Genomic DNA, 16,538 nt, shown 5'->3' on the forward strand with positions numbered 1-16,538 from the left:
CAATTACGATAAAAGCGCAGCAAACATTCTGCTTCGTGCGTCGATAAGCAGACTCCAAACAAAGGCAGCAATCGAGATAAAGAAAACATATGTGCGCAAAGGTGTTATTCTGTGAGAAATCTGGCGAATTCTAATTGTGTGTGGGTGAATCAATTGTGTAAACAAAAGAAGACAAAAAGATACAAGATACCTAGGAAATGCTAATTGGACGATGCGCTCTCTAGTTTGAAAGTGCGGTCAAGGCGCTCAGCTGTTTGGCGTTTAGCAACACCGTCGGCTACTCTTCAGAGTTTCCAGAGCATGCTTATATACATTATATTTATATTATATATAAACTAAAATCCCGAACTTTTAAAATATATATTAACTCTTGCATTATCTTAACAAAATTTATACATTTACAAATAAGTTGACATGCAGTTTGTTATATTACCATTTTATACTCTCTCTTACCACACCTGGCAACCCTGCTGCGCTCTCGCGCCGCCGCTCTCGCGCCGTCGCTCTCGCTCGCTCCCTCTCACTCGCACACACGTCATCAGCTGTGGCCCACTAACAACAAGCCCGTCGTCACCAGATGTATTTTCGTGTTGTTGGTGGTTTGGCTGCATTCGATTTCTCCTCAACTGCAGGCTGAAAAAAGGCAAATAAAAAAGGAATTCGGTGCCAAACATTCCGCGACCACGCAACAAATTGCAGCCAAGCAGCACGTGCCACTTGCTCCCAGAATAAAAATAAACCGGGCGAGGAAAGGCGCCGCATTTGACATTGAACAACATTCGCGGTGCGAAAATAAATCTAGGAAATAAAACTAAAACCCACACGAACAAACGGCGATATCAGCTGTTCGGCAAGTGCGTGCGGCGGTGAAAATTCATTATTAACTGTGCCATCGGCGAATAGAGGCGCTTTCCCATTGCCCTCCGCATTTTCCATATTCCCCCGCGGCGGAGAGTCGATTTTTCCGGGCAACGATAACTGGAAATTGCGAGCATATTACGCATTTACCCTAGTGTTGTGTAATCGAAGTCCCGCGGAAATGAGCGCTACGAGTGTCCAGGAGGCGCCCAAGAAGGCGGTGGCCACCAATGCCATCAAGTTCCTCTTCGGCGGCCTCTCCGGAATGGGAGCCACCATGGTGGTGCAGCCGCTAGACTTGGTAAGATATACTGGATAAACTCCCTGGCCCAATAACTTAATCTATTGGAATATGTGATCCCAAATCCGCAGGTCAAGACCCGCATGCAGATTTCTGGAGCGGGCAGTGGCAAGAAGGAGTACCGCAGCTCATTGCACTGCATCCAGACCATCGTGAGCAAGGAAGGACCTCTGGCCCTTTACCAGGGCATCGGAGCTGCTCTGCTGAGACAGGCAACCTACACCACGGGAAGATTGGGCATGTACACGTATCTGAACGACCTGTTCAGGGAGAAGTTCCAGAGGAGTCCCGGCATCACGGACAGCATGGCCATGGGCACGATCGCCGGAGCCTGTGGCGCCTTTATTGGCACGCCCGCGGAGGTGGCCCTGGTGCGCATGACTTCCGACGGCAGGTTGCCGGTGGCCGAGCGGAGGAACTACACGAATGTGGCCAACGCCCTGGCCAGGATCACCAGGGAGGAGGGACTTACGGCTCTGTGGAGAGGCAGTCTGCCCACAGTGGGTCGCGCCATGGTCGTGAACATGACCCAACTGGCCAGCTACTCGCAGTTCAAGACCTACTTCCGCCACGGACCCCTTCAGATGGAGGAGGGCATCAAGCTGCACTTCTGCGCCAGCATGCTAAGCGGTCTACTGACCACCATCACCTCCATGCCGCTGGACATTGCCAAGACCCGTATCCAGAACATGAAGATGGTCGATGGCAAGCCGGAGTACCGCGGCACCGCCGACGTCCTGCTGCGCGTGGCCCGCCAGGAGGGAGTCTTTGCGCTGTGGAAGGGATTCACGCCCTACTACTGCCGCCTGGGTCCCCACACCGTGCTGACCTTCATTATTCTGGAGCAGCTTAACCAGGGCTACAACAAGTACGTCCTGGGCTCGAACAAGAGCACTGGCCTGTAAATGACCAATATCCCATATCCAACGATTAACGAAGAATGAACCATGCGTGTATATATACGACGTTAAGTTTAAAGAAAACTTAGGGCATTTATATGTCGGCAATTCCGGTGACAATATTACATGATAACGATTAGCTTGAATGTTGAAACAGTTTTTCTAGCGCCATAAGTATAAAGTGGATTCTCAATAAAGCACAAAATGTTAAAAAAAAAAAACCTGGCTTCTAAATATTATATTTTCAACTTCTGCTCAGTGGTATTTATAGATGTCCACCTGTACCTCGCGTGCGCATGATTACTCAACCATATCTAGTCTTCAAAGTCACTCGGGTTGCCCACTTCAGCCATGTGTGTGGAGTGTGAAGTGGGTGGGTGTGGGCCCGACCATATGTTGTTATGCCAAATTAATTATATGCCCTGTGTCTATGTGGAAGACGCCCCTCCCCGCCACACAGTTCAACACAGCTACTGTTTGCTAATTCCCCTGATAAACCTTATCATTGGCTCACTGCCGGTGCAAAGTATAAATCCCCACGATAAACTCCACGGCTGGAGATTGCATTGGTTGTGCCCAAGCCCCCGCCCATCGACAGATTTGGGTTTTATTGATAAGGGGGAACATTGCGATAACCTTTGATCAAGTTGTAGTTCAATAAACAGTGCTGCCATAAAGTTAGCGGCCATAGATCTTTGGTTTCATTTCGGTTTTGATTGCTTTTGGCTTTATGACAGTCGGTAATTGGGTTATTTAATTTGTTTTCATTTGATGCATTTGATTATTCCCGCAGTCGGCCAATGGACCACCACAGACCACAAAAAACTTAATTTACATTTTTTTGGTTGTCTTTGGTTGGTGAATTTTTATTTATTACAAACTGGCCATAAAAATCCTCGCGCGAATTTATTTAAAGAGTTTTTTATTACGCCATAAGTTTGTTAACTGGAGCGTTACAGTTTTCCTGTGGCGGCAGTGGGGCTTCGCGCGGAGGGGGGGGGGGCTTGTAAGGGGGTTATAATAAGCGAGAATTACCCAGAGCCAAGGGCAAGAATCGCATATTAAATTCATTTTATTGGGTCTTAGTGGCGGGGGCCAGAGTTTCGCCGCTTACCAAATACTCCTTGGGCAATAAAATGTTTTCAGCTTGGCCGGCGTTTAACCGCTCCACCACACCCCACCCCTTTCATTGCCATCCAGCTGGTACAACAAATCAAAAGTTTATCTCGTAAATAAATGAGCAAAATCGTACTCCTACTTGACCAAAGGGGGCGTCCAGTTAGCTTGTATTGAAACATTTGCCTGCACTTCGCCCATAGGAACTAAGCTTCCCACTTGGGGATACTTTCTGGGAACCAAGTTTCCTGCTAAGTTTAAGCTGGCCAATGATTCTGCGGGATATTAGTTAGCCTTTGGCTACAGTACTTTGGGGTAATTAAAAGCAGCCGAGGGGCGAACAAAGTAAGTGGCTTCATTAGGGCCAAGAATTTCCTTTCAGCCACATTCGACTTTAGCCATGAACGGGAGAAGGGAAGCTCGTGCTCCTACAGAAATTATTTTAATTCATTTATTATAAAGAAAGTTTCTGGTGGCAGTGTGCATAAACAAAGATTTATGCAGCTAAATTATTCCTTTTTTGGCTTGATTTAGGTATCCGCTTATTGACAATTCAGCGTCCAACAAGCTGAAACCAATGAAAGCCGCAACTGTCAACGCCTATTTAACATGCAATTTTTAATTAACACTCAAAACATCAGCTTGCCATTCAGGGAAATAGAGGGGGAAATCGGTCGTGGGCCGTGTAAATGTAATTAATTCAATGTCCCACACGAGCAGCCAAGCCAATTGGGCCAAATCCACCCACCATCCATCCATCCATTGGCCACTGCCACCCACTATTTCAAACGAACTTCAATTAGAGACCGATACAGAAACCCGTCGACGGACTATCTTTGCTTTTGCCCTGTGGAAAATCGCTCCGATTTCGTGGAAATATTTGGCACGACTACATCTGCGACCATTTGGAATACCCTGCAGGGACAACGGTCAAGGTCAGTCAAATACCAGATAAATTAGTTTAATTTTTCCATATCGAATAGCATTCTTAATTTGAGACCAAGGAATATAGTATCGATTGGCAAAATATTCTTGTAAACATAAAGATTTAATATAAGAACAAATATTTTTAAGCCTTTGAAGTTCTTCGAAGTTCAGAACTCAAACTTGCCATAAAAAGTTTATTACCATAAAGCAAAAATCGAACTTAGCCATAAAAAAGTTTTCGGGTAAGGAAGCTAACTTTAATGATCGATGGATATCAAATAAAAAGATAAAATAAGTAATAAATTTTAATTAAAAACCATAATTAAGGGTATTAAGTGGTAAGATAGTGCAGACACATTCCCAACCAAATGCCTGTTTTATTTCTCGAAATTTGGCCCGATTGATTTTGGTATTAATGCGTTTTGGGCCGCCCAAGGGAGAGTCCCCAATCGATCCGGATGGCGTGGAACTGGGCGGTAAAGTAGAAGCAGAGTGGGTGGAGTAGCACTGGGATTGCCGCAGGAATTGGATTTGGGATCGGGGAGCACAGTGGGCGGGGCACTCGTCCTGCCGCGGTCGTGGCTCATAATTCAGAGTTTTCAGTTAACTGGTTGGTCGGTTGGTTTCGATTCGAGCTTGGCTTGGCTCGGTTTGATTTGGTTTTGGCCCGGTTTTGGCTTTGGCTTTCGCCTGGTTTGCCGGCCATTTGGCGCTTGTATTGTTATTCCACTGCTCTTTAGCCGCGCTAATTGCAATACGATGCTGCATGGAGTGGAGCGATGTGGAGTGGAGTGGAGCAGATCTGGCGGCCCCGAGCGCCAAACTAATTGCTTTTGCAAAAAGCATTTGAAACGCGCAACTTTTTCAATTTATCTATTTAGCGATGTGGCCCGTCGTCCTTCGTCCTTTGCGAATATTTGCCGACAATGTCCTCCGCCCACTCGAGTGTTCCATTACATGGACGCGGATTTATCATAAGCAAGGACAATGCCGATGCACTTTCGGTTAGCTACACTGGGCGAAAAGTAGCGTTAGATGTACTATGGATGTTTTATTTATAAGCTGTGGTTCTCTGGTATCTTTGGCAATTTACAGAATAATGATTTGCCATCAAATAACTTTTCACCCACAAATATTTGAGGTCAACTTAAAGTGAAGCTCGCATGCCAGTTGCGCATGTCGTATGTACATAAATAACCAATAAAATGACAGAGAATAATCGTTGGAGAATGGCAAATCAAATTCATTTTTGTTGTAAATCAATTCCATAACTTGCTAAATAAATTCAAGTAAATTCAGTAGGAAGTGGTCTGCGCTCTGTTAGTTCGCAATCGAGTATATTTCTGTGTGCAGGTCCTGAATCGAAAGGATAGGGCCACCGCGGAGTGGGAGGGGGACGGGAAGCCAAGCTGAAAACAGCGGCAGCAGCGGAAACGGAAATGCAGAACAACTGCTTGTCGTGTTCGAGCGCTGTTTCTATATTTTTTCCCCCGGCTGTTGGCTGTTTGCTGCGTCGCCAACCCGAATTTCCTCTGCAACTTCCGTTTTCCCATTAGGCGTGTACATAAAAACGTTGAACTAGAGAAGACTCGAGATTTACCCAACTAGAAGGCAGACGAGTAGTGCTCATCGCACGCAAAACTTTGCTGCCGGTTGAAACTTTTTAAATTGATTAGTTTGTAGCCATCGCAGGAGGCTTCTGAGCGATCCCCCAGAAGTGGAACTGCATCCTGGTATCCCCCAGATTCGCATCCACCGCCGCCCACATCTCCGCCCATCGACATTAGCCAAGTGGCTGCATTTCAATTAGCCCGGCCGGGCAAACATGTTTATAGGGGAATCGGCGGGGATGGCAATCTGGACCTCAAAGTTTGCCGAGACTTTCAGCTCCTTGTCTGCTCAATTGAATGCACTGAGAACTTCTGAAAGTGTTGTTTTCTCTTCGCGGTGTTTAAGGGATTTGCGAGGATGCAGTGGCTTTCACTTTATAGTGGATTTTATTGTAGATTAATAGCAGAAACAGTCGGCATATCAGAATTATAAATGTTATTTTTAAATGTTATTTACTCGTTTTTACAGGTGAGTTAGGATAGCCAGCATCCTCTGTATCCAAAGAGGCTCTCAATAAGTTGCTGATTTCCTCAAGGATTGCATAAACCAACTCTCTTGCCGCTTGCTTGGATAATTCTTGAAGTGGTTTTGGGCAAACTAAGCAGGCAGGCTTTTAATGTATTGGCTCCCCTTACTTTGTCAAGTATCCGCCCCGTTCGCCAGTTTTCCGCAGGATTCCCCAAACTCTCCTTTGTTTTCACGTGTCCTGTCATTTGTGGTGACTTCGTTTTAGGGGTTTCCGTTTGCCTTTTGTATGAGTTCCTCCTAGTTCCTACAGTTATTTAGTGAAAATTGTCATTTGTCAAGTTGGGCTCAGCCACGCCCCCCAGTAACCCAGAAACCTCAAAATAAGTATATATACGAGCAGGCAAGCAAAAAAGAGCAAACTCCCGGCGAACTTTTCTATTGACTGGCAAAAAGTTTTCAACATGCTCAGCTTTTATTAATGCGCTCTCAAGACCTTGCACACACTCTTATTTATCTAAAAAATCCCAGCTACCTCGACCATTTTCCCCCACATTTTCCCCTGCGAACTTTCCCTTGTTTCAACTTTCGCTTTGATTTTGCACTCGCTTCTTCTGCAAATTGGCTCACGGAAAGCTGCAGACGAATGGCGGGAGTGGTGGGGTGAGATTTTCCTGCCCCAAATTCGAAAGCAATTTTTAATTTAGTTTTTTTCCGCTTGATTCCAATTTAACGGCCGCGCTTATGTAGAATGCATTTTAATTTATTTAATTGAATTCAATTTGCCACAAATTGCGAACGAGTCGCGCGCATTTTTGTCGCTCGCGGATTTATTGAAGCATAAAATTTAAGACTTGTAATTTAGTGTGGAAGCGGAGAGTTTACGACCCATCCACCGGGAGAAGGGGGGCGTGGACGCGGGCCAAACCGACAACTACCAGTGTCAATGTCGGTGTTAAGCCTGCGGCTCATCATCCCAGTTGTCCTTGTTGTTGTGTTTCGTTGGCACAGGACATGCTCGGTACGTGTGAATTCCGCTGAAGGACAAACTGCATCAGCGGGGGTTTTTCTGCTTTTTTTCCCGTTTTATTTTCCCCCGACCAAAGCAAAGGCTGAGCGGCCCAGCGGTCCGCAAGAGCAGCGCTCGACTCGTGTTTCCCGCTGTCAGGACACGCCCCTCCATATCCACCCATCCAAACACCACCCACCACCCGCCGCCCCCCGCTGCGCGAGCCACCGCCTTTTGGCCAACTGAATGAGCCCGTAATTTGTACTTGCATTCATGAACAGCAGCCAGCTCTTCATCTCGCCTTTTTGCCGCACTTAGAGAAATACTTTATACCATTAAGATAAAAACTTTTTTGATAAATTGTGGGTTCTATATAGAAACCTACATGACAATGGTATCGAACTCCTTTTAAATAGATACTCATCTTAAATCTTTTATAATACCTAACTCGCTTCCGTTTCTCCCAGTGCACGGCTGCGTGAGTGCGTGAAGTTATTTAACATATACTCGCAGGCGAGTGGCGAAAGAATGTGCGAGGCCTTTGGAGGCAATGTGAAGGCCAAAGCACTGGAAGTCGCAGTCATTCCTGCCGCCGCTGTCCCGTCGTCAGTCAAGGTCAGCCCAAGGATAACGCAAATTTACGTGCTCCCTCAAACTTCGACACTTTAGAGGGGCGCCTGATGTGCTGCGTTGTGTTCTGCTCTGTTTTTCAGCGATATTTCATCCTTTTGTTTCGCTCCACTCACACATGCACATGGCGAGCGAGTTGGGTTCGAGTCGAGCAGAGTCCTTCGTGTGTTTTATTCAGCTTTTTATTCCGCACAAAGAGAAAAGGATATGCGGGGCTGGGCCAGGAAATTGCTTGGTTTATGCGCCCCCCCGATGTAGCCGATAATCCACTGATGTCATTTGGCCTGCTTCACTGCATATCCTTCGCCTGCCGCCGCCCGCCAAGTGAACTTCATATCTCCATCGACAGCCTGGAACTCCGGGCAGATATCATTTTTCCTTTCGGGGCCGTCTGTTTGTCTTGGCTCGGGAAATTGTTCACGCATCCGGAATTGGGCAGGGCAAATTCACGCTTCAATTGCAAATTCCCCCGTATTGGGCACCATTAGATATTTAGAACAATGTGTTGCCATCACAGCCGTCAGGACGCAGGGGCAGCAGCTCCTGCTCCGCAACAATAACCCCACCGTTTCCAAAAAGGATCTCCCACGCCCGTCAGCAAGTGTGAACCTTTGGCATTGACACGTCGTTGAGGGCTTTTTACAGTTTTCAGGCACAGTGGTTCGAGAAACTAACAAAAACTAACTATAGTATCTATTATCTTAGAAACCGTGGGCTCTAAACAAAGTATCTATTAAGTAACTTATTTAAAATCTCTGCTTACATGATCTCAGCTATTCGAGAATATTGCATTTATAATAATGAATTGATTTACAACAATATGAATATTCTTCAGAAAGCTATCTACTTCATTCTGGTTCCACTGTAAATCTATTTTTCTCGACGACTGCTCATTTTTTGGCTCCGAAATAACAACGACTTATGTCGAGGACATTGTCATTGCTGCTCACATATATTTATAAATGGTTAAATATAAACGAACAATGGCAAATTGGCAGAGGACTGCCACACCCACCTAGCCAGCCGCCCCCTCGCGGATCCCACGAAAATAGCTGTGTGTATTGTGTACAGATATGGAAAATCGAACCTCGGGACAGGGAGCACAATGAAGCTGCGCTTGAATTGCCACATCAGGTGGGCCTCTTTATTTGTCCCATTTTTTTTACATTTTTCCGGGGAAGGTGCAGAAGGTCCTGTGCTCAGTTCACTGGGCTCGACTTGATGTTTGTTTTATTTCGAGACGCGCTCTAATGTCGCTTATATTTATACAATTCGGAGGCCTTGGCCAAGGCGAGTGCAAGTGCCTGTGGTCCACCCCAAAAAAAAAAAAAAAAAGTAACGAAAGTCGCCGGTTTCTCAATCGCAACACAAAGAAAGGGTCGTCCGTTCGCATTTTTACAACAGGAAGGGAATGGCGCCTTTTACGACAAAAGGCAGTCAGCCAGGCAGCCATTCATCTCGTCACCCCCGAACCGTTTTTCCTTGAGTTTTCCATCCAGCCCCACGTTTTCCATCCACTTTTCCGGACGTCATCCTGTCGCAGTTCATCAATTTATTTAGCATTTTTATGCGCTCCGCTCCAGCGGCATTGTTTAGAGCGGCTATATTGATTTCATTAGCGGCTTTTAAGGACCCATAAAGACGGCGGCAGGACACTAATTTCCCCACTGCATATTCAAGAGGACTTTACCCACTGCCGCTCGCCAAAGGATTCGCATTAATAATTCCCATTGCGAATGCAATAAATCGCTGTTAGCAGCTTTTTTCCCGTTACCTAAAAAATTCATAAAATGTTGAAAAAACACGCACTCGAAAAAACCGAAAGAAAAATGTAATCAAAGGGGGGGGTCCAACTTTTTACTGCTCTCGGCGAATTTGAACACAACATTGTTACTTTTTAGCCTGTGCGGTTTTCCGATTTCTGATGTGAAGTAAGTGGGTTTTGATTTCATTACGCCGTTCAGTTGTCGCCATGTTTGACATCGATTTTTATGACGGCAAGTCGGTTTTTTCGCAGCTTAATGTATGTATCTTTGCAAATTTGCGCTATAAAAATGAGTTCAGAATGATGATATGCTGGAATGATATTGCTATGAATTTCATTTATTATTTATCTATAGCTGTGCATCTATTTCATTTAAGTATATTTATATATATATGGAGCATTTATGTTGCATTCCCCAATACTAGTCTTTTAATGTCCTTATGTCTATAATTAAGGGCATTAGAGCGTTGGCGGAGCGAAAATGCCAGACAGCGATTTGTAATTATGTACGTGTGTGTGCGAGACAGTCACATGCCAAAGACTTGGCCATAAATAGAATGCGATTCCGGAACATAAGCTACCAGCAATAATCCAAACAACCGGATAAAATTCGACCCTTCCTTCCTTGCGCCCCTGGAGACGCGACATCGACTTTGCCCAGCAACAAAGTCATCAAAACAATGATTGCAATACATATTTGGGGCAACACAATTTCGCCACCATGCTGGAGCAGGATCAGAAGGACGAAGGACGACGGAGCAGCGAACTCCAGTGGAAATGCCACAGAATACAAACCCGAAACGTGGGAGACAAACACGCATTTCGGTTCATTAACCAAACCCAACAAAAAGGAAGCAAAAGAACGAGATAGCCAGGATTCGAGAATGGGGGAAAACACTAGTAGCTAACGGAAACAAAATTACCAGCGAGCAAATAAAATGTCGTCGAGGGTTTGACGCAGCCTTCAACTCTAGTGATAAGCTGAAAGGTGGTGGAGATGGGGGATTACGAGTAGGTGGCAGAAAGTGGGGTTTTTGGGGGGCAAAGACCTAACCGAAGGATGAGCTCCGGTCGCCGCTTATTGTGTGCAGCTTGCAACGTTTCCTCATTTTATTAGTTCCGCGCTTATCCACCATTTTGGCAGTCGTTATTTGGCTGATTACGGGCAAGGACACGCTGCATCCACAACTGCAGATGGCTATATATCTGCTATATACATCTGGAACGGCAGATGGAGGTGTAGCTGGAGCTGGAGGAGTGGCTGGATGTGCTGTAACCTCCTTTCTGCATTTTTACAACGTTCGCACAACAAAGTGTTGCGGCAATCGAAGGTGTGGAAGTCGCAGATTGCCAGCTAAAAGTAATCTCCTGCACTGGAAAAAACAATGTAAGCTTATTTCATTAGCTGGAGGTTACACAAAGACCTACCATTCTCGCACTAATTCCGTTTTGAAATCGTATATTCTCGCCGTGCATCTGTATCTCCATCTGTGTATCCCTATCTCCATTTGTATCTCGGGCTTCAGCTGTGGGTCATTAGTGAGCTGGAGCTGCGTAGTTTGCCCCGGTTTGCCCGCTGGTTTCTTGTTCATTTTCTCATTAGTGAGTCAATACACGCAGCACGTTTTGTCCCCACATTGTTACATCAAACGCTTGCCCCATGGGACGGGCACTGTATCCTTGCAGGATGCAGGACACAAGGACCTAAGCTGGGCGAAAAAAGTGTAAAAAATCAGACAGACACACATGCGAGCTAGTGCCCCCCAAAGAGTTGTTTAAGATGCGTTGCATCGCACTTTCGCACTTTGCTGACTGCTGACTGCAACTCGTGCAGCTGTCTATCCATCTTGGCCATATCCGTTTTTCCCACCAACCGACTGACTGACTGGCATACTCACCCTGGTGAAGCCCCTGAACCCGCTGAATCCCCTAAGGGAGCAACGGATTCCGGGGGCCATGATCCGAAAATGTAAAGTGTAAACTTTTTGCCAGTTGTTTGCTGAACTGTACTGAACTGAACTGGCACTGCACTTTGTCTTCCTGCTTGGCTGGCCAACGCCATCGCCATCGCCATCAAGTGTGGCAACTCATGGCATTTGCAGTCCTGCGAGCAATCCTTAAACAGCCCCATACCGTCAGTCCCCCTGGAGGACCACAAATTCGCAAGTCCGCAAAGATACCCTTAGTGCCCGGGCTGAAATTTAAATAAGACAAGTCATCGCCGAGAGTTCCGTCTTAGTTGTCGCTTTTTAATCTCCTTGCGTAGTTTGTATATGGTAGTTACAGTATAGTACACTCAATATATAAATCTAGGTTTGCCGTTTGCCGTTTGCAGTTGCAGCTTAGCCTAGTATGCATGGCAATCAATTGAGTTTAATCATCTTGCTCGGAGCTTAAGGATAATGCTTAAGGATAATGCATTTACATGTACACTTAGACTAGACATGCTTACACACCAATACACCGATACACGGATACAGACACAACGAGGACTCTATGAGCTATGTATGTCACTTATGCGCTACCATATTCAATATTAATAATTGCCATTTGTTTGAAATTCCCCCATCTCTGTTCCCTCCCCACCTAACCATCCCTTGGACCATCCATTTCGCTTTGTTTGTTTTTTGAAAACAATGAGCAACATTTTGCCATGGCTTGTTCCTACTCATCCATTAAACTGACGTCTCGCCATTGTTATTAGTTTTTCCCGCATTAGAGCCCCATTCTTCTACTCGATTTATTCGCCGACCTTGTGGGGGCGGGGCAATCAATCCTAATTGCACACATTAATTATTGCAAAATCGGAATCGGAGGAGCTTAGCCATCATAAGCATACATGTAGAGTGGTACAGAAGTGGATGGGCGAGCCTTTTGAGGGATTAATTCATTAAGCTGCCGCATTTCCTAACTTTCGGCTGTCTGACAAGTACAATTAAAATTCACCCTATTCATATTGCTATATTGGTATATATGTAGTTCAAAGAACGTAATGGAGGATGGGCTAATTAGCTAGCCAACAATTGCAGTGATTATGACTTTGTACTTGGATCTCCTACGACTGGGAACTGGTCTTGAAGCCTGTTTGCCTGATTGTTCGAGTCCTTAAGTTGGTATAAATTCATATTGCACCCGTAGAATTTCAGTTGATAACAAACGAACAAACGAGTTTCGAGTAACAGAAAGCTAGTTTTGAGCGACAGAGGAGTCAAAGTTAAGCTATATACATGCATAGTATCTTCTTGGATTTCAGAGAGTCAGGTACTTGGACAGGTTGAAGACGTAGCTTTTTGAATTCAATTGCTAGACGTTTGAGACATTTACAGAACGGAACGGAACGAAACGGAACGAACAACTACATAATGGAAGATCTAAGATATGAGAGCTAACAGTTACACTAATCCCACTATGCAACTACCGCCTGCAACTGCAACTGCAACCCCGTGTTTTTGGGTGTCGATATAGGGAGGATTTCCTGTTGCATAGTGTTCTATCACCGATCGATAAGCTAATGAGTGGCTAGGCGAGTCTAGATTGCTATGTACACACTTCGAATGGGTCGACCAATGGGCTGGCGAAACTCAATGGACACCTCTAAGCCAATTGCAATTCGGATTGAGCTATATTGATTCGCTTGAAGGTAAAAATAACATACATACATACACAAATCTTTGCTGGCAAAATGATAATAAAATTCAGTTCATATCCTTATTGAAACCTGAAGAGCTAGTAAAAAAATAAATAGACAACAAAGTGAATTCAAAATCTGATTGGCTTAGAACTGTCCAAAGTATTGCCTTTCCATCGATCACCGCTTCTGATAAACACACATATGTATATGGTTGAATCTTAAAGCTAATGTCTGGGCTTGTTTCCGTGGTTCTGTTGCTGAGTTTACTTGACCGAGGAGCTGGAGGAACTCGATGCCTCCACGGGCTGGCTCTCCAGTTGGGGCGTGGTCACCACCAGGGCGAGTCCGACGCTCTCGCTCTCACTGTCGCTGACCTCCTCGTCGTCGTCCTCCACGTCGCCCAGCGTAGTTATTTGGCTCTGGACACTCTGGCACTGCTCCAGGATTCGGTGTTGGTTCCGCATCTGCACCTGATCCTCGCTGGCGTCGATCAGCGAGGGCGCCGAGGTGGTGTCCGCTCCGGCCACAGTGCTGATGATTCCATTGGGCGATCCCAGCGAGGCGTTCGAGCTGCGCAACCGCTTCATGCCCGTCATGGGCATGAAGGACACGTGGTGACCCGACGAGTTGGAGGGTCCCGGGGTCAGGGCCTTGAGACTGGGTGCCAGCGGAGTAGTGGCCCCGCTCACAGAGCCTCCTGGACTGCCACTGCCACTCAAGGTGGGCGGCACCGAAGCGATCGTCAGGGTGGACACCGAGGAAGGACGTCCTCCGACGCCCAGGTGCAGCGAACTGGCCGAGGCAGCCGCCACCGGAGGAGCACTGATGGTGACTATGGTCTTGGCTAGAGCGCTGTTCACCGCCGTGGTGGAGTTGTAGTCCCCGCGCATCTGCATCCCCGAGCTGCGGCGCCTGGAGCGGTGGTGGTGGCGGTGGAAGCTCTGGCATCTAGTGCAGGATCGCTGCGAGGACGAGGGCGTGGCCGTGCCCGAGGAGTGGTGCTGGTGATGGGCGGACCGTGATCCGCCGCAGTTGCTGCCCCCGCTGCAGGTGCTGCAACTGCTCAGCTGCCGTCACATGAGCGTCCGGTCGATCTGGTTCACCGAGTGGTAGCCGAAGGAGGTGGAGGCGGCCACCATTGCAGCGGCCACGTGACACTGTGAGAAAAAAGGGGGCAGAAAGGGACAAAAAGGAATGATAATGTATTGAAAATAAGTGGGCAAAACATATTTAACAACATTTAAGTTTAAAATGAAAAAAGGAAATATTGAATTAATAAAGTAAAGTTAGTTAAGTAAAGATATAGAAAAGATAAGTTCAAAGTAAACAAACAAATGTCGAAGTAATCCGAATAAAGTTGGAAAGTAAGCGGAAAAACAAGCAACAATTGAATACAATGAAGTTAAAAAACAATTCGTTGAGAAAGGGACAGAGACAGAGAGGAGTGAAAGAGTAGAAAGGCGAGAAAAAGCGTTTAATTAACATTTTGTTGTCTTATTTCGTTTCGAGTGTTTGCATACAATTTGCAGGCAGTGTTTCCGGAAAAGTTCGGGTGTTATTCTTTTCTTTTCCTTTTCCTTTTTTTTTAATTTTTTGTTTTGTGGAGTGTGGCTGTAAACAAAATTGCCGTTTCAACGCAGCAGCAGCAAACAGCAAAGCAACAAAGTGAAACGACAACAACAACAATGCACAGCCAGAGCAACAATAACAACAACACCAGGTGGGTGGTGGGCGATGGGCGGTGAAAACGGAGGGGGCGTCACAACAACAACAACAGCAAGAACAATAACAAGAAGAGAGACGAAAACTGTTGCGGCTTTTCCTGGCAGATTTCCCCTTGATTTCAACCATTTTCCCAGGCTTTTCCTCTACTATTTTATTTTTTTTTTTGGGTGCAGTAAAAGTCAAAGCAAAATGCATGATTGAAAACAGCAAAACAATAAAAGAGTGTGGGAAAAACTAGGAAAAGAGCAACAACAAGCAGCCATAGCAACAACAAAAGAGCGGGAAAACGGGCAAAGAAAAGCGGTAGCTGAAATTCCAATTTCTGATTTTCAGTTTCCTTTTTGTTTTCTTTTATTTTATTTTTTTTTTTGGGGCTGAGAATTATAACAGTAACAACAACATTATCAAAAAACTTGTGAGTGTGCGTGTGTGTGTGTTTTTGGGGAAAATTCCAAGGGCTTTTCCCATCTTGCAAGTGCTTTGCTGCTCCTAACCCGATTTCACCTTAAACCAAACCAACAAAAAACCCATCATCTTTGGTTGCCCAATTCAATTACAGGCTCACAGGCACCACCTTCTTCACCACGTCGCCTAAAGTTCTTAAATCCCCCGACCATTTGCGTTCAATTTGCATTGCGTATACGCCGAGTGGTCCGTCGCCCTTCGCAGTGCGGTCGCAATTAGCTTAAATAATTGAAGAGCCTGACCGGATGGCCCGCTTAGCAGACGCCCCAGGCCAACTTGGTAATTTGCAATTTTTATAGCCCCCCGGCGATGTCGAAAATACAAGAGTAGGGATGTTAGATAATCACTTGAGTTAGTTTTGCTGTAGACACTTTGCTTTAAGTAAGCTTGCACCTATACGTCTGAAAAGTTAATAGCTGCCACCTAATCTAGTCGATTTGATTTAAAGTAGAAATAATAAATTACACTTATTACTTGCTTGATTTACATATAAATCGATAGTTGAAATCATTTCCTGGCCATCTGCATATTCTTACCTTTTTCTAAATACTAATTCCCGCCATCTACGTTGTTTTAGGACCTGCTCATAAAACCCGCTTATCTAGACTTCATTTTGCCTTGAGTATTTTTATCATAACATTTTAGTGACTCATTAGGGGCTGGTCACCGAAAAAGGACCTTTCGTGCGGCTTCGCCAAAAGGTCAATGGCACCGTGGCAGCTCCAAGTGGGCTGTTTCGCGCACGAACTTGTCGCGGCCACGCCCCTTTGGCTAATTTATTGCCTGGCACTCAATAAACCACTCCGGGGTCCTGGTATCCCCGGGATCCTGACTGGGGCCACAGGCTAAGCTGCGGGGGCACCCTATCGCTATCCCTATCCCGCCTGCTTAACGGCGACCTTGTCCGTTGACAGTCACAAAATGCCCGATTGCCAGGACCTCATTTCGCTGCTCCCCCTTTGGAGCCTGGGCAGGACATTAAAAGTTACATGACTGCCTACGAGAATTCCCACGGACTGGAGCTCGGACTTCCGCTCCAACGACTCTGTCACATAATTATAAACGTTAATTTCACGTTCACAGTCAATTAGGGATAATTGATGTTTGCGCAACATTTGTGGTAAATTACATTTTGA

The 16,538-nt window shown here is 45.8% G+C and overlaps 2 protein-coding genes across 4 annotated transcripts in view; one reads left to right on the forward strand and one right to left on the reverse strand.

Annotated features, from left to right (window-relative positions):
- The first annotated feature begins 573 nt into the window (after positions 1-573).
- CG1907 (uncharacterized protein) lies at positions 574-2,267 on the forward strand. The gene is made up of 2 exons (NM_143446.3): positions 574-1,159; positions 1,231-2,267. Exons 1-2 carry the CDS (start codon positions 1,040-1,042, stop codon positions 2,062-2,064), a joined length of 954 nt encoding a protein of 317 aa, NP_651703.1. The 5' UTR covers positions 574-1,039; the 3' UTR covers positions 2,065-2,267.
- Positions 2,268-11,812: 9,545 nt separating this feature from the next.
- Dop1R2 (Dopamine 1-like receptor 2) overlaps positions 11,813-16,538 on the reverse strand; it is a 29,681-nt gene continuing 24,955 nt past the window's right edge. For all 3 annotated transcript variants that reach the window (NM_170420.2, NM_001276143.1, NM_079824.4), the window contains one exon: positions 11,813-14,369. In NM_170420.2, the coding sequence (NP_733299.1) occupies positions 14,286-14,369 (84 nt within the window). In that variant the 3' untranslated portion in view covers positions 11,813-14,285. The remainder of the gene's footprint in view (positions 14,370-16,538) is intronic.

The sequence above is a fragment of the Drosophila melanogaster genome, chromosome 3R (assembly GCF_000001215.4).
Source record: "Drosophila melanogaster chromosome 3R".
NCBI classification, from domain to species: Eukaryota; Metazoa; Arthropoda; class Insecta; order Diptera; family Drosophilidae; genus Drosophila; species Drosophila melanogaster.

Excerpts from the sequence above, each read along its gene's own strand:
- CG1907 (NM_143446.3), top strand. The coding sequence starts at position 1,040 with ATGAGCGCTACGAGTGTCCAGGAGGCGCCCAAGAAGGCGGTGGCCACC. Across the intron at positions 1,160-1,230 it reads TGGTGCAGCCGCTAGACTTG|GTCAAGACCCGCATGCAGAT; the intron begins GTAAGATATACT and ends CCAAATCCGCAG.